At 42.6% G+C, this 22,529-nt stretch overlaps 1 protein-coding gene across 1 annotated transcript in view; it reads right to left on the bottom strand.

Moving 5' to 3' along the window:
- Positions 1–22,529, bottom strand: part of MYBBP1A (MYB binding protein 1a) — a 95,173-nt gene that overhangs the window by 12,057 nt on the left and 60,587 nt on the right. The window contains exon 24 of the mRNA XM_070932069.1: positions 2,951–3,064. Coding sequence (XP_070788170.1) covers positions 2,951–3,064 — 114 coding nt within the window. The remainder of the gene's footprint in view (positions 1–2,950; positions 3,065–22,529) is intronic.

Genomic DNA, 22,529 nt, shown 5'->3' with positions numbered 1-22,529 from the left:
CCTCTCTCCCTCTCTCTCTGTTAGCAAACCTTAGCTATCGATAACCATCTTGCACCCACTATAGAGGTATTTGAAAACCAGTGATATAAAAAGGGAGCTGTTATCTCTCCTTCCTTCCTTCCTTCTTTCCTCCCTTTCCTTCCTTCTTTCCTCCCTTTTCTTCCTTCCTCCCTCCCTTCCTTCCTTCCCTTCCTTCTTTCCTCCCTTCCCTTCCTTTCTTCCTCCCTTTCTTCCTCCCTCCCTCCCTTCCTTCCTCCCTTTCCTTCCTTCCTCCCTTTCTTTCCTCCCTTTCCTTCCTTCCCTGCTCCCTTTCCTTCTTTTCTTCCTCCCCTTCCTTCCTTTCCTTCTTTCCTCCCTTCCCTTCTTCCTCCCTTTCTTCCTCTCTCCCTCCCTTCCTTCCTCCCTTTCCTTCCTTCCTCCCTTTCCTTCCTCCCTCCCTCCCTTCCCTTCCTTCTTTCCTCCCTTTCCTTCCTTTCTTCCTCCCCTCCTTCCTTCCTTTCCTTCTTTCCTCCCTTTCCTTCCTTTCCTCCTCCCTTTCTTTTTCCCTTTCCTTCCTTCCTCCCTCCCTTTCTTCCTTCCTCCCTCCCTTTCCTTCCTCCCTCCCTCCCTTTCTTCCTTCCTCCCTTTCTTTCCTCCCTTTCTTTTCTCTCTTTCTCCCTTCCTTCCTTCCTTTCCTTCTTTCCTTTCCTTTCCTTTCCTTTCCTTTCCTTTCCTTTCCTTTCCTTCCTTCCTTCCTTTCTTTCCTCCCTCCCTCCCTCCCCTTCCTCCCTCCCTTCCCTCCCTCCCCCCCTTTGAGGCAGTGTTCACTCTTGGCAACTATCCAGACAAGTCCCTGGAGTTTTCTCAGCAACATTTCTGAAGTTGCTTGTTGCTGTCTACTTCTTAGGGCTGGGAGAAAATGACTGGCCCAAGATTACCCAGCTGGCTTCTGCCTAAGGCAGAAATAGAACCCACAGTCTCCCAGTTTTCAGCCCGGTGTTTTAAACCATTACACCAAGCTGGCTTTTCAAATTTTCTTTACAGTTACATATTCTGACAATTAGTAACGTGAGATTCAAGAGACTGGTGCATCTACCTATTATCAGCCTAATGGATAGTCAGTGCATCCGTTTGGATCAGGGAGAAACGTCTCTTGCACGGAACATGTAAAATGTTAAAAATTATCCACATAAACCAGGGAAGGGTGATAAGAAAACTGCACTGTAGCAAAAGATTGGAAATTCACTTTGAATGTCTTGATTCCAAATCCTGTCCTTAAATTTGGCCAAGGTTTTTATCACAGCCGAGGCTAGATATTGCTGGAGCAGTAAAGCTGCAATGTGCCAAATATTTCCAACCTAATACAATGGCTACACATTTATCTTTAGAAAAAAATACAAAGAAATCCCCTAAGGAATTCCAATTTCAAAATCAAACTCACCTGGAGACACAGAAGTAACATTAACAGATTAACAGAGTTGGAAGGGACCTTGTAGGTCATCTAGTCCAACCCCCACCCACCCAAGCAGGAAACCCTACACCGTTTCTGACAGAAGGCAATCCAGTCTCTTCTGGAAAGCTTCCAGTGATGAAGCTCCCACAACGTCTGAAGACAAGCCGTTCCCTTCCATTGGTTGACTGCTCTCGCTGTCAGAAAATTTCTCCTTATTTCCAGGTTGAATCCCTCCTTGCTCAGTTTCCATCCATTATTCATCATTCATTTAGTCTAAGACAGTGCTTTAACATACTGGCTGGAGAATTCTGGGAGATGAAGTCCACACATCTTAAAGTTGCCAAGGATGAGAAACACTAGTCTAAGCAAATGCTTGCAATACCGTTTACCCTGCAGTGGATTCAAATTCAGTATAAGTAACTCTGATGTAACTGCACGGAGATATTGAACTAAGTGAATACTATTATAGACAAGCATCGCACCTTCTCTCATTACTTATTTCCCCTTTCCTGGGCCTAGCTTCTCCTTCTTCTTCTTCTGTTTGCCTCTTTGCTATGTAATGCCTATAAGGTAATCCTTGACTTACAACTGACCATTTAGTCATCACTCAAAGTTACAATGGGCTTCCACTGGATGGTTCCTTGGAGAAGGAACGCGAAGACTATTAACAAAAGAGGAATTACCATATTTTTTGGACTATAAAATGCACCTTTTTCCCCCCTAAAAGGGGGTGAAAATTTGGGTGCGTCTTATACACTGAATGTAGCCCCGCCCACTCACTGGCCCCCACCCTTTGGCCTCTGCCTCCCAGCAATTTACCTCCTTGCAGCAAGCAGCAAGAAGAAACAGCCCATTTCAGCTTCAGCACAGCCTAATTAGCACAAATTGATTGTCCATTGGATCGTCCTCCCGACTCTCAGCTGTTTCAGGCTGCAGGGATTGTCATTACCTATAGCTACGCGGGCCTCTGCTGCTTGCTGCAAGGAGGTAAATTGCTGGGAGCAGATTTTTTTTTTTCTTGTGCTAATCAAGCTATGCTGAAAACGAAAATGAAAGTACAGCAGGCTGTTTGCTGCAACGAGGCAAAACTGCTGGGAGGCAGAGGCAGATTTCTTTTTCTTGTTTCCCTCACCAAAAAAGGTAGGTGTGTCTTATAGTTCGGAGCATCTTATACTCCAAAAAATACAGTAAGTCTGGGTAAATAGCAAAGTGTGAGTAAGAGATAAAGACTGTCCCATCTTGACTCTCTTTATTATAAAAAGGAGTGAAGGAGAAACACTGATCCGGAGGAAATAGAGATTTTACAGTATCCTTCCCCTGCCACGCCCACCAAGCCACACACACCAAGCCATGCCACGCCCACCAAACCACACCCACAGAACCAGTAGTAAAAATTTTTGAAACCCACCACTGACTCACATGGTTGTTGTTTTTTTCAACACATGAATAGGGGTTAGAAAAGAAAGAGGAATATGATGCGTACCAGGAAATGTAAAAAGTCAGATTGACTCATCCTACCTCAGTAATTTGATGGGTGCTTTCTCTGATGAAATCTTCCCACTCTTTGCCAGACAATGAAAGCTTAAAATACTTATTCTGCAGGGCTTTCTGGAGAAGCAGACATGCCTGGGCCTGAAACAGAAATTTGGATGGTTGGGGGGGGGGGGAGAGGAGGAAAAAAAGGGAGATGGTGAGATATCATACTTTTTTTCCTCAGATAACAAGCAGAGAATTCACAGGGTAGCGGTTAAAAGATTCCTCGGAGCTTGTAGGAATGCTCACGAAACCCTTTGTCTGAAACACCTTAAAACCAAGCAGCAGATGGATTGTCCCAACCACACAATCCAGGGAAAGGTGCAGTTTTGAAGGATTGCAGACAAAAGCCACAATTGTACTCCCTTGTTCTCCAAAACACCTTTGTTCCTTTGAATCTGATGCACTGCACAGTTCTAGGAACAAGCCAAATTTCTCAAAATTCCAAAAGACACAGTTCAAATGTTATCTAAACCCCTCTGCAACTAGGTTTCCATACTAAAATGAAACCCTAAATACCTTTGCCATTATTTCTGATATTTATCAAAAAGGCTTAAAGGGGCAGCCTAATTGGTCAAAGGACTAGCGTGGGACGCTAATTGCGATATTGCATTTTTAAGCAAAACTGCCTCGTTTATGCTAACAGTATTCAGATCAAAGCTCAGTAATATTTTGCACTGCATAGTTCTCCAAATTTGAGCTCTCTCTCTCAGCCCAACCCATCTCACAAGGGTTGCTGTTGTGGGGTAAATAGGAGGAGGAAGGTGTGTTAGATTGATATGTTTGCTATCTTGAGGTATTTGTAAAAAAAAATAATAAAGGTGGCATACAAATTAAACAAAAATAAACACTTAAAATTTTGTGAGACAGTTCTTGACCCCAACGTTTGCAGAAAGACGGATATCAATGAAGAAAAATATAGGTAAAGTCAATATGGCTGCATGTGGAAATGGAAAGGAAGTATGAGCAAACAAAGGAAAACCAATCTCTCCAAAACAAGGGTGTCAAACTTAAGGCCCGCGGGCCAAATCCAGCCTGCAGGGTGCTTAGATCTGGCCCGTGGGGCTGCCTTGGAAACAGCAAAGGTCCGGCCCGCGGTGCGTCTGCCAGCGAAAACAGAGATTGGGGGGGGCTGTGCATGGCCCTCTGCCAGCCCTCTCCCTGTTAGGGTGTGTGTAAAAAGTATTTGTTGCTTGTGCAACGAGCAGAGCAGAAACACACAGGGAAGGAGATAAACGTCCGGCTCGTGTGAGAAAAATACTTTATAGATAACAAGCAGTCTCGGTGTAAGTAAAACAGTCCAAGGTCATAAACAGTAATATCAGTCCAGTAAGTATCTTCCCTTACCAAAGCAAACAGACTTTAGTAACTCTTGGTATTCAGTACCATATAACAGACGTAGTAAGCAACAGGATACAATCAGGTATCAATCCGGAAGAAGCAGGAAGAAGGAACGCTTCTCTGTGCTGCTTATTTATGCACTGTAGCCTAATTACAGGGTTCAGCAAACCCTGATTACGTGGCTCAGTTGTTTCTTAAAGAAACAGATATTGCCTGACCAACAAGTTAGGAGTACGCTGCAAGCTGAACCTAACATTCTCCCCATTGGGCAGGACAATATACACAATAGATACAGAAATAAAAATACACATCCAAATCATACATTGTACAGTGGTATCAGTTACATTTCAGATTCTTAATCCAAATCTTTCACAACAATTGGTGTGTTTAATGGCACCTTGCGCTTTAGTAAAATTATCGGCAATATTGTCCTCTGATGCGCAATATTCCAATGTAACCATGTTATCCTTAACACATTGCCGAACATTCAGATAACGTATATCAGTGTATTTAGTCCTTGTCTTTACAGCAAGATTCGTTGCCATTTTAATGGCTGCCTGGTTATCTTCATAAACCGTAATAGGATAATCCATTTTGAATCCAATATCTTCCATCAACTGTTTATAATAAATCAGTTCAGTACATGTAAGTGATAGACAAGAAAACTCTGCTTCCATGGTAGACAAACTGATGTGTTTCTGGCGAATTGATTTCCATCCAATCAGGCAGTTATCCAACATGATTGCTATTCCAGACGTAGATTTTCTGGCAAAACTGGCATCAGCATATGCCTTTAATATCATATTGGCATTTGGTTCTAAATACATAGCAAAATGCAATGTTCTTTTAAGATACCTAAGAACACGTTTAGCAGCCTGCCAATGCCTATCAGTAGGCTCTGAACTATATTGTGCTAGTTGATTAACACTAAAAGCTATATCAGGCCATGTCCAGTTGCTCAAATACGACAAACTGCCTATTAATGATTGATACAGTTCTTTACTGAACTGTGGACTCTGCAAACTATCCTGTTGGAATTCCTGTGCCATAGGAGTCTTGGCAGGTTTACATAATTCCATCCCATATTTTGTCAACAATTTGCAGATTTTATTAGATTGTGATATTTTAAATCCTCTAGATGTTTTTAGGATATCCAGCCCTAGATAATGCCGTATATGTCCTAGATTTCTAAGTTTAAATTTTGTTTGCAACTGACCGATAATCTCTCTGGCCTCAGTGTCAGTTCTGGTAATTATGGCAATGTCATCTGTAAAGAGTAACAAGAATGAAACACATCCATCCTGTTCTTTTTTAAACAGACATTTATCTGCTACGCCCTCATAGAACCCAATGTTATGTAATTCCTGCACTATACATTGGTTCCACTCGTAACCTGATTGCCTTAAACCATATAGGCTTTTTTGTAGCCTCCAACACTCAGTTCTATCCTGTGTATCATAACCAGGAGGTTTCTTCATATATATTGTATGCCTCAACGGAGCGTTCAAGTAAGCTGTCTCGACATCTATATGAGTAATAGAGCATTTATTTCTAGCTGCCCAAACAAGCATCGTTCTCAAAGTGCTCGCTCGTAAACTTGGAGCAAAAACCTCATCATAGTCTCTATCTGTCTGTGAGAACCCTTGTGCAACAAGCCGAGCTTTATGGGTTACTACCCCATCTACACTTTTCTTTACCTTATAGACCCACCTACAGCCTATAGGTTTCTCATTTGGTGGTATTCTTACAACTTCATAGACACCAAGCCTCTTCAAAGAATCAATTTCTCTATCCATTGCCTCTTGCCAGGCTTTTTGCTCCTTTTCTGGATATAATTTTATATCATGATAACTGGATGGTTCGATATCTACTTGGCAAACCACTGTAGCTTTATAGCGATCTGGTGGATGCCGGTCCCTGGAAGATCGTCTAGGCATAACAGGACTAACATCAGGTATATTGGGTTCATCCTCCCCTAACCCTAATTCCTGTTCCTGTTCTTCCACCTTAATAGATGGTTTATCATCCATCTCAGATGAACTATCATCAGAAATATGGTCTATCCTAACATCTACATCTGTAAAACCATAGTCTGCTTTTTCTAACCTGTCCCAGCCTTCATGTTCTAGGAATTTAGCACTTGCGCTACACAAAACTTTTGTTGTTCCTTTTTCCCAGAACCTATAGGACCTATGGTTAGCCTCATAGCCAACAAAAATCATTTTCTTTGCTCTCTGTTGGTCCTTCCTTCTCTGACTAACCGGTATATGCACCCAGGCTGGTGCACCAAAAGTATGTATATAACTTAAATCAGGCTTCCTCCCGTGCCATAAAGTAAAAGGAATTTTTCCTGTAGAGGAGTGCACCACATTATTTAAAATATGATTGGCACATAGTATTGCTTCTCCCCATAATTTATCAGGTAAACAAGCATCAGCCAGCATAGTCCTAGTCATAGCTTGTAGGGTCTGGCCTCTTCTTTCAATATATGCATTATGTTCCGGCCGAAAAGGAGCAGAACGTTTATGCTGTATCCCAGCATCCTTCAAAAACTTAGCCAACTGATGGTTAGTAAACTCAGTTCCATTGTCAGTAACAATGCATTTCACCTTAAACCTCTGCTTCCTTTCAACAAAACGAAGCCAATTTGTGATACATTGGAACGTATCACTTTTGGACTTCATAAGGTAGCAAAAACCATATCTAGTAAAGTGATCAACTATACTTAAAATATAGCATGCTCCCCCTAAACTGGGTTTCTTTGGCCCTATTAAGTCTAAAAAGACTACCTCCAAAGGTTTAGTTGTTTTAAACCCATTGCAGCGGTTTGCAGGTGTAACTTTACTTTTATGCTGGTTACAAGTATTACAGTTCAGGTATTTGCTGCAAGCCCTTAACTTTATGCCTTTAGACTGCTTAACAGTCAAATTCAACAACCTGAAATTCAGATGACCAAGCCTTCTATGTAATAAATGTAAGCATTCATCATGAGGCTTTACATTTCCAAATTTAGCTTTTGACTGAACTAACAGTAATGACTTATCCCTAATAACAAATAAGTCGTTTTCTAATTCTGCAGTAACTACAGTGCCTTCACATTCAAGCAAACATTTGTTGTTTTTAAAAGTTACTGTAAACCCAGAATGTAGTAATGACTTTACAGATAAAAGGTTATATTTCAAACTAGGGATATAAAGCATGGGTAAAGGGTGCTTACTGATAGAACATTGAACAAGTCCCTCCCCAGCTACAGTCACATTCCAGCCATTAGCTAATTTGACCTTTTTAGTACTTTTCTTCATGTTTAGAAACAGTTTTCTGTTTTTTGTTATTGATTGAGAGGCACCGCTATCAATCACCCACCAATCATCTCTTATATTATTAGATGAACTGGTTGCTAAATTACACCCTTTCCTGGGTTTAGCAGAGTTTCTAGCAGACACTTTCTTATTTTTACAATATTTTGCAATGTGCCCCTTAGCCCCACAAGCATAACAGCGTTTAACAATATTGACATTCTCATATACAGCTTCCACTTTTGGTTGATGTTGCATCCTTAACTGGTCTCGTTCTTGCCTACGTTTGGCCTCATCCAGTAACCTACCAGTTATACTGGCCAATGTTAGTTCATCTCTAGACAATACTTCTAATGATGAAACAAAAGAGTCATAACTGTCATCCAATGATGAAAGAATAATATAAACTTGCTGCAGTTCAGTAAACACAAGGTCTTTCTCATGTAGCTCCTGGAAAAGCCCTGTCATGGAGTCCAGGTGAGCCATCATGTCTCCTCCTTTCTGAAGATGTAAGCGAAATAATTTCCGTGTCAAGTAGATATGGACACCCACAGAGTCACGAACGTAGAGCTTCTTTAGCTTTGACCAACACCTCGCAGCAGACTCTTCGCCCCGGAAATGGACAAGTTGCTGGTCTCCCAGTGTCAGGCCAATGATGCATAAAGCACGCTCGTTGTCCCTGTGAAACTTCGCTATCTTTTTGGCATCTTCTTCGTCAGCAGCATTCAATGCAGTTATGTCCGGTGGATTATTAACCATGTCCCACAGTCCCTCTTTTCGCAAAAGTAGACAGCATTTTGTGGACCAGGTAACATAGTTTGTTCCATCCAACCGGGTTATGGTAAAATAACTTGTACCTTGCTCAAAAGCCATCATCTTGACTACTACACCCACTGCCTGCACTTCTCACTTCCACAAAAACAAATTAAAGAGCCCTGGAACGTTCTGGGCCCATAACCAATGTTAGGGTGTGTGTAAAAAGTATTTGTTGCTTGTGCAACGAGCAGAGCAGAAACACACAGGGAAGGAGATAAACGTCCGGCTCGTGTGAGAAAAATACTTTATAGATAACAAGCAGTCTCGGTGTAAGTAAAACAGTCCAAGGTCATAAACAGTAATATCAGTCCAGTAAGTATCTTCCCTTACCAAAGCAAACAGACTTTAGTAACTCTTGGTATTCAGTACCATATAACAGACGTAGTAAGCAACAGGATACAATCAGGTATCAATCCGGAAGAAGCAGGAAGAAGGAACGCTTCTCTGTGCTGCTTATTTATGCACTGTAGCCTAATTACAGGGTTCAGCAAACCCTGATTACGTGGCTCAGTTGTTTCTTAAAGAAACAGATATTGCCTGACCAACAAGTTAGGAGTACGCTGCAAGCTGAACCTAAAGCTCAGTAATATTTTGCACTGCATAGTTCTCCAAATTTGAGCTCTCTCTCTCAGCCCAACCCATCTCACAAGGGTTGCTGTTGTGGGGTAAATAGGAGGAGGAAGGTGTGTTAGATTGATATGTTTGCTATCTTGAGGTATTTGTAAAAAAAAATAATAAAGGTGGCATACAAATTAAACAAAAATAAACACTTAAAATTTTGTGAGACAGTTCTTGACCCCAACGTTTGCAGAAAGACGGATATCAATGAAGAAAAATATAGGTAAAGTCAATATGGCTGCATGTGGAAATGGAAAGGAAGTATGAGCAAACAAAGGAAAACCAATCTCTCCAAAACAAGGGTGTCAAACTTAAGGCCCGCGGGCCAAATCCAGCCTGCAGGGTGCTTAGATCTGGCCCGTGGGGCTGCCTTGGAAACAGCAAAGGTCCGGCCCGCGGTGCGTCTGCCAGCGAAAACAGAGATTGGGGGGGGCTGTGCATGGCCCTCTGCCAGCCCTCTCCCTGTTAGGGTGTGTGTAAAAAGTATTTGTTGCTTGTGCAACGAGCAGAGCAGAAACACACAGGGAAGGAGATAAACGTCCGGCTCGTGTGAGAAAAATACTTTATAGATAACAAGCAGTCTCGGTGTAAGTAAAACAGTCCAAGGTCATAAACAGTAATATCAGTCCAGTAAGTATCTTCCCTTACCAAAGCAAACAGACTTTAGTAACTCTTGGTATTCAGTACCATATAACAGACGTAGTAAGCAACAGGATACAATCAGGTATCAATCCGGAAGAAGCAGGAAGAAGGAACGCTTCTCTGTGCTGCTTATTTATGCACTGTAGCCTAATTACAGGGTTCAGCAAACCCTGATTACGTGGCTCAGTTGTTTCTTAAAGAAACAGATATTGCCTGACCAACAAGTTAGGAGTACGCTGCAAGCTGAACCTAACATTCTCCCCATTGGGCAGGACAATATACACAATAGATACAGAAATAAAAATACACATCCAAATCATACATTGTACAGTGGTATCAGTTACATTTCAGATTCTTAATCCAAATCTTTCACAACAATTGGTGTGTTTAATGGCACCTTGCGCTTTAGTAAAATTATCGGCAATATTGTCCTCTGATGCGCAATATTCCAATGTAACCATGTTATCCTTAACACATTGCCGAACATTCAGATAACGTATATCAGTGTATTTAGTCCTTGTCTTTACAGCAAGATTCGTTGCCATTTTAATGGCTGCCTGGTTATCTTCATAAACCGTAATAGGATAATCCATTTTGAATCCAATATCTTCCATCAACTGTTTATAATAAATCAGTTCAGTACATGTAAGTGATAGACAAGAAAACTCTGCTTCCATGGTAGACAAACTGATGTGTTTCTGGCGAATTGATTTCCATCCAATCAGGCAGTTATCCAACATGATTGCTATTCCAGACGTAGATTTTCTGGCAAAACTGGCATCAGCATATGCCTTTAATATCATATTGGCATTTGGTTCTAAATACATAGCAAAATGCAATGTTCTTTTAAGATACCTAAGAACACGTTTAGCAGCCTGCCAATGCCTATCAGTAGGCTCTGAACTATATTGTGCTAGTTGATTAACACTAAAAGCTATATCAGGCCATGTCCAGTTGCTCAAATACGACAAACTGCCTATTAATGATTGATACAGTTCTTTACTGAACTGTGGACTCTGCAAACTATCCTGTTGGAATTCCTGTGCCATAGGAGTCTTGGCAGGTTTACATAATTCCATCCCATATTTTGTCAACAATTTGCAGATTTTATTAGATTGTGATATTTTAAATCCTCTAGATGTTTTTAGGATATCCAGCCCTAGATAATGCCGTATATGTCCTAGATTTCTAAGTTTAAATTTTGTTTGCAACTGACCGATAATCTCTCTGGCCTCAGTGTCAGTTCTGGTAATTATGGCAATGTCATCTGTAAAGAGTAACAAGAATGAAACACATCCATCCTGTTCTTTTTTAAACAGACATTTATCTGCTACGCCCTCATAGAACCCAATGTTATGTAATTCCTGCACTATACATTGGTTCCACTCGTAACCTGATTGCCTTAAACCATATAGGCTTTTTTGTAGCCTCCAACACTCAGTTCTATCCTGTGTATCATAACCAGGAGGTTTCTTCATATATATTGTATGCCTCAACGGAGCGTTCAAGTAAGCTGTCTCGACATCTATATGAGTAATAGAGCATTTATTTCTAGCTGCCCAAACAAGCATCGTTCTCAAAGTGCTCGCTCGTAAACTTGGAGCAAAAACCTCATCATAGTCTCTATCTGTCTGTGAGAACCCTTGTGCAACAAGCCGAGCTTTATGGGTTACTACCCCATCTACACTTTTCTTTACCTTATAGACCCACCTACAGCCTATAGGTTTCTCATTTGGTGGTATTCTTACAACTTCATAGACACCAAGCCTCTTCAAAGAATCAATTTCTCTATCCATTGCCTCTTGCCAGGCTTTTTGCTCCTTTTCTGGATATAATTTTATATCATGATAACTGGATGGTTCGATATCTACTTGGCAAACCACTGTAGCTTTATAGCGATCTGGTGGATGCCGGTCCCTGGAAGATCGTCTAGGCATAACAGGACTAACATCAGGTATATTGGGTTCATCCTCCCCTAACCCTAATTCCTGTTCCTGTTCTTCCACCTTAATAGATGGTTTATCATCCATCTCAGATGAACTATCATCAGAAATATGGTCTATCCTAACATCTACATCTGTAAAACCATAGTCTGCTTTTTCTAACCTGTCCCAGCCTTCATGTTCTAGGAATTTAGCACTTGCGCTACACAAAACTTTTGTTGTTCCTTTTTCCCAGAACCTATAGGACCTATGGTTAGCCTCATAGCCAACAAAAATCATTTTCTTTGCTCTCTGTTGGTCCTTCCTTCTCTGACTAACCGGTATATGCACCCAGGCTGGTGCACCAAAAGTATGTATATAACTTAAATCAGGCTTCCTCCCGTGCCATAAAGTAAAAGGAATTTTTCCTGTAGAGGAGTGCACCACATTATTTAAAATATGATTGGCACATAGTATTGCTTCTCCCCATAATTTATCAGGTAAACAAGCATCAGCCAGCATAGTCCTAGTCATAGCTTGTAGGGTCTGGCCTCTTCTTTCAATATATGCATTATGTTCCGGCCGAAAAGGAGCAGAACGTTTATGCTGTATCCCAGCATCCTTCAAAAACTTAGCCAACTGATGGTTAGTAAACTCAGTTCCATTGTCAGTAACAATGCATTTCACCTTAAACCTCTGCTTCCTTTCAACAAAACGAAGCCAATTTGTGATACATTGGAACGTATCACTTTTGGACTTCATAAGGTAGCAAAAACCATATCTAGTAAAGTGATCAACTATACTTAAAATATAGCATGCTCCCCCTAAACTGGGTTTCTTTGGCCCTATTAAGTCTAAAAAGACTACCTCCAAAGGTTTAGTTGTTTTAAACCCATTGCAGCGGTTTGCAGGTGTAACTTTACTTTTATGCTGGTTACAAGTATTACAGTTCAGGTATTTGCTGCAAGCCCTTAACTTTATGCCTTTAGACTGCTTAACAGTCAAATTCAACAACCTGAAATTCAGATGACCAAGCCTTCTATGTAATAAATGTAAGCATTCATCATGAGGCTTTACATTTCCAAATTTAGCTTTTGACTGAACTAACAGTAATGACTTATCCCTAATAACAAATAAGTCGTTTTCTAATTCTGCAGTAACTACAGTGCCTTCACATTCAAGCAAACATTTGTTGTTTTTAAAAGTTACTGTAAACCCAGAATGTAGTAATGACTTTACAGATAAAAGGTTATATTTCAAACTAGGGATATAAAGCATGGGTAAAGGGTGCTTACTGATAGAACATTGAACAAGTCCCTCCCCAGCTACAGTCACATTCCAGCCATTAGCTAATTTGACCTTTTTAGTACTTTTCTTCATGTTTAGAAACAGTTTTCTGTTTTTTGTTATTGATTGAGAGGCACCGCTATCAATCACCCACCAATCATCTCTTATATTATTAGATGAACTGGTTGCTAAATTACACCCTTTCCTGGGTTTAGCAGAGTTTCTAGCAGACACTTTCTTATTTTTACAATATTTTGCAATGTGCCCCTTAGCCCCACAAGCATAACAGCGTTTAACAATATTGACATTCTCATATACAGCTTCCACTTTTGGTTGATGTTGCATCCTTAACTGGTCTCGTTCTTGCCTACGTTTGGCCTCATCCAGTAACCTACCAGTTATACTGGCCAATGTTAGTTCATCTCTAGACAATACTTCTAATGATGAAACAAAAGAGTCATAACTGTCATCCAATGATGAAAGAATAATATAAACTTGCTGCAGTTCAGTAAACACAAGGTCTTTCTCATGTAGCTCCTGGAAAAGCCCTGTCATGGAGTCCAGGTGAGCCATCATGTCTCCTCCTTTCTGAAGATGTAAGCGAAATAATTTCCGTGTCAAGTAGATATGGACACCCACAGAGTCACGAACGTAGAGCTTCTTTAGCTTTGACCAACACCTCGCAGCAGACTCTTCGCCCCGGAAATGGACAAGTTGCTGGTCTCCCAGTGTCAGGCCAATGATGCATAAAGCACGCTCGTTGTCCCTGTGAAACTTCGCTATCTTTTTGGCATCTTCTTCGTCAGCAGCATTCAATGCAGTTATGTCCGGTGGATTATTAACCATGTCCCACAGTCCCTCTTTTCGCAAAAGTAGACAGCATTTTGTGGACCAGGTAACATAGTTTGTTCCATCCAACCGGGTTATGGTAAAATAACTTGTACCTTGCTCAAAAGCCATCATCTTGACTACTACACCCACTGCCTGCACTTCTCACTTCCACAAAAACAAATTAAAGAGCCCTGGAACGTTCTGGGCCCATAACCAATGTTAGGGTGTGTGTAAAAAGTATTTGTTGCTTGTGCAACGAGCAGAGCAGAAACACACAGGGAAGGAGATAAACGTCCGGCTCGTGTGAGAAAAATACTTTATAGATAACAAGCAGTCTCGGTGTAAGTAAAACAGTCCAAGGTCATAAACAGTAATATCAGTCCAGTAAGTATCTTCCCTTACCAAAGCAAACAGACTTTAGTAACTCTTGGTATTCAGTACCATATAACAGACGTAGTAAGCAACAGGATACAATCAGGTATCAATCCGGAAGAAGCAGGAAGAAGGAACGCTTCTCTGTGCTGCTTATTTATGCACTGTAGCCTAATTACAGGGTTCAGCAAACCCTGATTACGTGGCTCAGTTGTTTCTTAAAGAAACAGATATTGCCTGACCAACAAGTTAGGAGTACGCTGCAAGCTGAACCTAAAGCTCAGTAATATTTTGCACTGCATAGTTCTCCAAATTTGAGCTCTCTCTCTCAGCCCAACCCATCTCACAAGGGTTGCTGTTGTGGGGTAAATAGGAGGAGGAAGGTGTGTTAGATTGATATGTTTGCTATCTTGAGGTATTTGTAAAAAAAAATAATAAAGGTGGCATACAAATTAAACAAAAATAAACACTTAAAATTTTGTGAGACAGTTCTTGACCCCAACGTTTGCAGAAAGACGGATATCAATGAAGAAAAATATAGGTAAAGTCAATATGGCTGCATGTGGAAATGGAAAGGAAGTATGAGCAAACAAAGGAAAACCAATCTCTCCAAAACAAGGGTGTCAAACTTAAGGCCCGCGGGCCAAATCCAGCCTGCAGGGTGCTTAGATCTGGCCCGTGGGGCTGCCTTGGAAACAGCAAAGGTCCGGCCCGCGGTGCGTCTGCCAGCGAAAACAGAGATTGGGGGGGGCTGTGCATGGCCCTCTGCCAGCCCTCTCCCAACAAAGGGCAAAGTAGCGATGTATGGATGTGTTAGAAGCGAAGTTGGCTTTTTTTTGGAAGAATTACAAAACATGGAAAAGTATTAGGAATGAATGGGGTTGGTATAAGCCAGATTTAGTAACGTTTCCTTTTCTTTTTCTCGTCTCAAGCCTTTAATTCCTTCGCCTTACTATTTCCGGCTCATTTCAGCACTCTGCATCAGGTTGCTTACTCCAAAAATCCCTACGGGCATGAATGTAAGTAACTTGATTTAGCACAGCTTTCAGCAAATGACTAGGCTGATTAACTTGTATTTATCAATTTTCCTGAATGGCACTGACATATCCACCCAAAGCAGAAGCACACATTACACCAATGCAGAATTCTATGCCGTTCTCTGGGAATATATCAAAAGCTAAATCTGAAGACTTTGTACAAGTAGTCCTCGGTTTACAACAGCTCATTTAGTGATCGTTCAAAAGTTACAACGGCACTGAAAAAAAGTGACTTATAACCGCTTTTCTTTCTTTCTTTTCTTTTTTTTTAATTTGATTTATATGCCGCCCTTCTCCGGAGACTCAGGGCGGCTTACAATGCGTTAAGCAATAGCCTTCATACTTTTGTATATTTTTTACAAAGTCAGCTTATTGCCCCCACAAACTGGGTCCTCAATTTACCTTCCTTAGAAAGGATGGAAGGCTGAGTCAACCTTGAGCCTGGGGAGATTCGAACTTACTAATTGCAGACAGCTGGAGTTAAATTACAATGCATTAGTTTGCTGAGCTATCCAGGCTCCTTCACACTTATGATCAGAATAACAGAGGTGGAAAGGACCTTAAAGGTCTTCTAGTCCAGCCCCCTGCTCAGGCAGGAAACCCTATATGCCATTTCATGCAAATGGTTGTCTCTTCTTAAAAACTTGCAGTGTTGGAGCATTCACAACTTCTAGAGGCAAGTTGTTCCACTGGCTAATTGTTCTGTCAGGAAATTTCTCCTTAGTTCTAGGTTGGTTCTCTCCTTGATTGGTTTCCATCCATTGCTTCTTGTCCTGCCTTTAGGGGCTTTGGAGAAGCCCTTTGTGGCAATCCCATGGATACTGGAAGACTGCTATCATGACACCCCTAGTCCTTTGATCAGTGCAGCATCCCCATGGTCATGTGATCAAAACTCAGATGCTTGACAACTGACTCCTATTTATGACCATTGCAGTGTTCCGGGGTCATGTGATCACTTTTGTGACCTTCCGACAAAGTAAATCAAAGTCACTTTCAATCGTGTTACTAACTTAACAACTGCAGTGATTCTTGCAGCGGCAAGGAAGGTCATGAGGCAAAACTCACTTAACTGTCTCAGTTAGCAAAATAAATTTTGGGCTCAGTTGTGGTTGTAACAGGGGTGAAATCCAGCAGGTTCTGACAGGTTCTGGAGAACCGGTAGCGGAAATTTTGAGCAGTTCGGAGAACCGGCAAATACCACCTCTGAGTGGGGTGGAAATGGAGATTTTGCAATATCCTTCTCCCAGGAGTGGGGAGAGAATGGGGATTTTGCAGTATCCTTCCCCTGGAGTGGGGAGGGAATGGGGATTTTGCAATATTCTTTCCTGGAGTGGGGTGGGAATGAAGATTTTGCAGTATCGTTCCCCTGCCACACCCACCAAGTCATGCCCACCAAGTCACACCACACCACGCCCACCAAGCTACGCCCACAGAACCAGTAGTAAAAAAACCCACTGGGTTGTAACCTATAATGGCCCTTATTGAACTGGTTTTCATTTTCATAATGTGCTAAATAAGTCATGGGTGAGCAATTTGGGGCAAGATCTGGAGACGTTTAATATTCTGAAGAGGCTTGAAGGCTCTATGTTCAAAGTGGTGATGGAGTCGTTTTGACATTTTTCTTCATTCTCTTAAGCTACACTAAAGTTCTCTTCAGGCTTACATAACATTTGTCATGCATTTTGTGTTTCAACGTGGCAGAAAGTCTCAAGCATATTTAGAAGAGGATCTCTGACAGCTGAAGAGAAGTAGCTTGGGGCCAAACACCCATCATCCAAAAGGAGTCCAAGCTTGCATTAAATTCACATGGTTCCAATATTTCCTCTTTTACAATTGGGAGGAGAGGGTTAGCATTCTTGGATTCGCTCCACCTCCCATCAATCCCACAAAAAACAAGCTTTGTCAAGGCTCCAGATCAGTGTTTCTCAATCTTGGCAACTCGAAGATGTGTGGACTTCAACTCCCAGAATTCCCCAGCCAGCATGGGAATTCCCGGAGTTGAAGTCCACACATCATCGAGTTGCCAAGGTTGAGAATCTTCTGTTCCAGATGTTTTGCACCACGCTTTCCATGACCTACAGCCACCGGTCAAGCTCTCTGAAGCTGATGAGAGATGAGAGTCCCAAAATAATGTGAGTGATACAAAGGACTTAACTGTGGTTTATGGTCATGTGTGAATCTGCCTTTCTGGATGTTCATGCTGGAATCTCCATAAAATCAGGAGCAGGAGGAAATAGGAATCTCTACATAAACAATGAATGTTCCATCATACTTTACTTTGACAGTTTCAACCCAATTTCTCAGTTACACTTCATTATCTAATCTAGCACTGTCTTTTAGAAGATTCTTTGTAAAAATGTATTGGCAAGTCAGGATGGAGAACTTCCCCACTGGTTTGTTTCCAGCTATAAGCAAAAATACACTCCCAATGAACCTGGTGCTTCTTATTATACATAGAAGCCAACGATTGATTTATCATCTATGAATATATCCAAATGATGATTTTTTTTAATTTTTTTTTGGAATCAGAAATAATAGACTTTTACTATCGATCTTTCTCATCTGACATGTTTATACGAGCGTCAATTCTCAAAACCACCCAGCTAGCTTGGCATCAGAATATACCAGGGTGGGAAAGGCTGTTGCCTACAACGCATTTGCCAAAAGAAGGAGATTCATCCCCCCCAAAAAAACAAATGTAATTAATGAGGACAGAAATATGCAAAAGAAGGGAGAGAAACCCCAGGAATTGCTTGGCAACAACTGTGGAATCAACATCTTAAGCAGAAACCAAAAAAAAAAAAAAGCCAGTTTTTGCTTATTACTTTATTTATGGTCTTTCTGCTTACCCTCACCGGTTTCATCCTGTCTGTAACGATCATGAAAAAAAAACCCCAGACTCATCCCATTTTATCAATAGATTTGTAGCATTACAAAAACAGCTCCATCTCCAGGGTTTGTTTGGGGAGGGGGGGCTTTGAGAGGGGGCAGGATTTTAGAGATCATAAAGGGAGAGTTGGAGACTTGCATAAGACTGAGCTTCATGTAGCCATTAAGACAGGGGTGTCAAACTCGATTTCATTGAGGGCTGTCTGAGGGTTGTGTTTAACCTTGGGGAGGGGCATGTGTGTGGCCAGAGGGGTCGTGGCAGGCTCGACATCACTCAGGTCGGGGGCACCTGTGGTGGCCTGAGTCAGTGAAAACAGGCTACCAAGCTCCGTTTTCAGCCGTGATGGCCTCCTGCAACTCTCCGCCAGTGAAAACGGAGCTCGGGAGGACCCCTCCCAAGCTCCATTTTCGCTGGCAGCGGCCCCACGGGCCGGTCCTGTGCTGTTTCCAGGGCAGCTCCATGGGCCAGATCTAAGCACCTCGTGGGCCAGATCCAACCCCCGGGCCTTGAGTTTGATAACCCTACCATAAGGTTTCACTTCAGCTTCCCAACTCACAGCTCAATGGTAGCCATTAAGACAAGGATGGTTGAGCAAGAGTACTTGAGAGATCTGTCACAGAGAAGAGGGGGTTGACTTATTCTCCGAAGCACCTAAAGGCCGGACAAAAAGTACAGGTGGTCTTCAACTTACAACCACAATTGAGCCCCAAAATTCTGTTGCTAAGCGAGACAGTTGTTAAGTGAGTTTTGCCGCATTTTACAATCTTTCTTGTTAAGATTGTAAGCGAATTTGGCTTCCCCATTGACTTGTCTTTTGGAAGCCCTGCGTGCCCGAGCATTGAGGAAAGGCTTCTCCATTTCGCTCTCTCCACTTGAAGGAGCCTCTGGAGGTTCTGAAGGCCCTGGCTGAGTCTCTGCCTCTGGCATCACATCCTCTTCAGCCTCCTCGCTGTCCGACGTGAACGCCGGCTGCGCAGGCTGCTGGCGCGACACCACACCAGCCTCCTCGTCGTCGGGATCAGCCACGATCTGCACAGGCCGCTGGTGGGCCACAACAAACCTTGAGTCACAGGTGACCTGCACAATGAATGTCATGTTCCATGCCATTCCCCCTTTCTCTTGCAAGACACACCTTCTACAATGTTCACCTTACTTTTTCCCTTTTTCTGGACATCTGGGGACATTCCCAAACAAATCCCTGGGCTGCTGTCACCTAACATTTTAATATTCTAAGAATGTCTGTGAGGCCTGGGAAATTTTGTAAATATAGAAGTTGCCAAAGGCTGATGTTCTGCATTGCAGCAAACTAGTTTCCCATGTATTCATCTATTTCACCTGAAAGAATCTTTTAGAAAAAGGTGGGACAGAAACTTGGTGGGCATACAAGAAATATCTATAAATGATATGCAGGTAATCCTTGATTTACGACCACACATTGAGCCCAACATTTCTGTTGCCAAAAGACATTTGTCAAGTGAGTTTTGCCCCATTTTACAACCTTTTTTGCCACAGTCATTAAGTGAATCACTGCAGCTGTTAAGTTAGTAACACAGTTATTGTGGGAAGCCCCCCTCTCAAGAATGAAATATTTTGGGAAATATTAAAAAAGACAAAATGTTCTATTTCCCCAAAGGAGAAATGGAGAAACATGTTTTTAGAGGCAGAAAGCAACCCCCAGTCTTTCTTAATAGCCCAAAGAAGATGCCAGCACTTAAGGAGATAAAGAGCTTATTGAAACAGGAAGCTAACTATTTAGATGGTTCCATTCGTAAGCAAAGCGAATACTGCAGGCAGGAATCCATTCAAGACAAGATATTTCGAAACTCCTTGCAGCAAAGTTTGACAGTTAACAAAAGCAGAATGGTAGGATTAGTACAGCAGCCCTTCACCCAAGATCCAGCACAGGACGAAAGCCATTAGCCACAATAGGAATTGCCCAACACTCTTTCAGAACACAAGCCCCTTCATTGCATAACCACCACCACCCCAGCAGCATTTCAGGACCTGTATATGAATCCTGGCACTCATCTAGTCACTTGGTCAGCTGCCCCAGAGTTACATGTGGTTGGTGGTTCTGCTTCATCATAAACTTTCTTTCCAATCAGCCTCCATGTTGTTTCCAGCGTCTTTCTCCCTGCTTGGAACTGAACCAGATGCATTTTCCAACACTGCAACCATCATAAATATGAATCACTTGCCCAGTGTCTGAATTTTGGTCACATGACCACAAGGATGCTGCAACGGTCATAAGTGTGATTAACTGTCATAAGTCCCTTTTTTTCCAGTGCCGTTGTAACTTCAGTCACTAAGCAAGTTGCAAGTTGAGGACTACTTGCATGAGTTTAATCCTTATGCCAGGACAGGCTTTCCAAACCTCGGGTCCACTGGATGTGGTGGACTCCCAACTCAACAGAATCCAGAGCCAATGTCCATGTTGGCTCAACTTCTAGGAACTGCAGTCCCATACCTTGGGGAGTACCAGATTGTGATATAGCAGGGATTAAAACTTTCCAATTCTGGAACAATTTGTTTTGTATATTTTTCCAACGTTTGTTTGAAAAGATCTCCTGATGGATATTTCAAAGAGCTTCACTAGATCCACTAATGAGAAGAGAGGACTCATCGGAAAAGACCCTGATGTTGGGGAAAAATTGAAGGCAAAAGGAGAAGGGGATGATGGGGGATGAGATGGTTGGATGGTGACATCAACACAAGGAACATGAATTTGAGCGAACTCCAGGAGACAGTGGACACCCACGCCTGAAGACACCCATGCCTGAAATCACAAAGTGCTCAAAATATTGTTCAGCAAGTCTGAGCTTTAATACAAACAGGTCCCCTCTTACGTGTTCCCAATATATGTATATACTATATATCCTGTTTGAGAATATGAGAGAAGGCCAGCTCCGCTGGTTTGGTCATGTCCTAAGAGCAGCACCTTTCACCGTTGCTAGAAGCCAACAGCTGGCAACCTCGCAGCCATCCAAAACAGAGATGGCAAGACCCCATCAACAAAGATATGCAAGCCATGGGCCTGCACTCTGGAGACACAGCTGAGCGAACAAAGTGGTGCTCAATGATCTGAAAAAGGAGAAGGAGGAGCAGGAGGAGGAGGAAGAGGAAGAGGAGGAAGAGGAGGAGAAGGAGGAGGAGGAGGAGGAGGAGGAAGAGGAGAAGGAGGAGGAGGAGGAAAAGGAAAAGGAGGAGGAAAAGGAGAAGGAGGAGGAGGAAAAGGAGGAGGAGGAAGAGGAGAAGAAGGAGGAGGAGGAGGAAGAGAAGAAGGAGGAGGAAGAGAAGAAGGAGGAAAAGGAGAAGGAGGAGGAAGAGGAGAAGAAGGGGGAGGAGGAGCAGGAGGAGGAGGAAGAGGAGAAGGAGGAGCAGGAGGAGGAGGAGAAAGAGGAGCAGGAAGAGGAGCAGGAGGAAGAGGAGAAGAAGGAGGAGGAGGAAGAGGAAAAGGAGGAGGAAAAGGAGAAGGAGGAGGAGGAGGAAGAGGAGAAGAAGGAGGAGGAAGAGGAGGAGGAGGAAGAGGAAAAGGAGGAGGAAAAGGAGAAGGAGGAGGAGGAAGAGGAGAAGAAGGAGGAGGAAGAGGAGAAGAAGGAGGAGGAGCAGGAGCAGGAGGAAGAGGAGGAGGAAGAGGAGAAGAAGGAGGAGGAGGAAGAGGAAAAGGAGGAGGAAAAGGAGAAGGAGGAGGAGGAGGAAGAGAAGAAGGAGGAGGAAGAGGAGAAGAAGGAGGAGGAGGAAGAGGAGAAGAAGGAGGAGGAGGAAGAGGAGAAGAAGGAGGAGGAAAGGAGAAGGAGGAGGAGGAAGAGGAGAAGAAGGGGAGGAGGAGCAGGAGGAGGAGGAAGAGGAGGAGGAGGAGCAGGAGGAGGAGGAGGAAGAGGAGAAAAAGGAGGAGGAAGAGGAGCAGGAGGAAGAGGAGGAGGAAGAGGAGAAGAAGGAGGAGGAGGAAGAGGAAAAGGAGGAGGAAAAGGAGAAGGAGGAGGAGGAGGAAGAGGAGAAGAAGGAGGAGGAAGAGGAGGAGGAGGAGGAGGAGGAGGAGGAGGAGGTGGAGAAACTATATAAACTATATATCCTATTTGTCTGTAATGGACCCAACATTGTTTCTGAGTTCCAGCAACAGAGAATATCTGACATGGTCTCTTGTCGCTGGTTGTCCCTTGTGGCCCTTTGCCTGATTCTCTGTCAGCTCTGGTTGTTATGCCTCTGTTGTAAGGTTGCCCGAGTATTTGCTTGAATATAAGATTGCATTTGCTGCAAATCCATGCCAAGTTGTTTTTCAGGCAGGAATGGAACACAACATTTCACAACCATTACAGCTCATGGCTGTAGAACCATGTTCATCTCGTTGTCTTTAACGCACCATTATTTCTTCTAATACCCTTCTCAGATTAGCCAAGAACATACTGTCCTTTTAAAGCGAAAAATCTGTTACAAGCCTCCCTTTCCCTTGCTCTCCGCCAAATTCTATTGCCAAACTCATGTTAGCTCTCCCTATTTATTTCCTCAATTCGC

The sequence above is a fragment of the Pituophis catenifer genome, unplaced genomic scaffold, assembly GCF_029215685.1.
Source record: "Pituophis catenifer annectens isolate HBS135680 unplaced genomic scaffold, rPitCat1.0.hap2 SCAF_1, whole genome shotgun sequence".
NCBI lineage: Eukaryota > Metazoa > Chordata > Lepidosauria > Squamata > Colubridae > Pituophis > Pituophis catenifer.
This window is presented reverse-complemented; position numbering and strand designations above follow the sequence as displayed.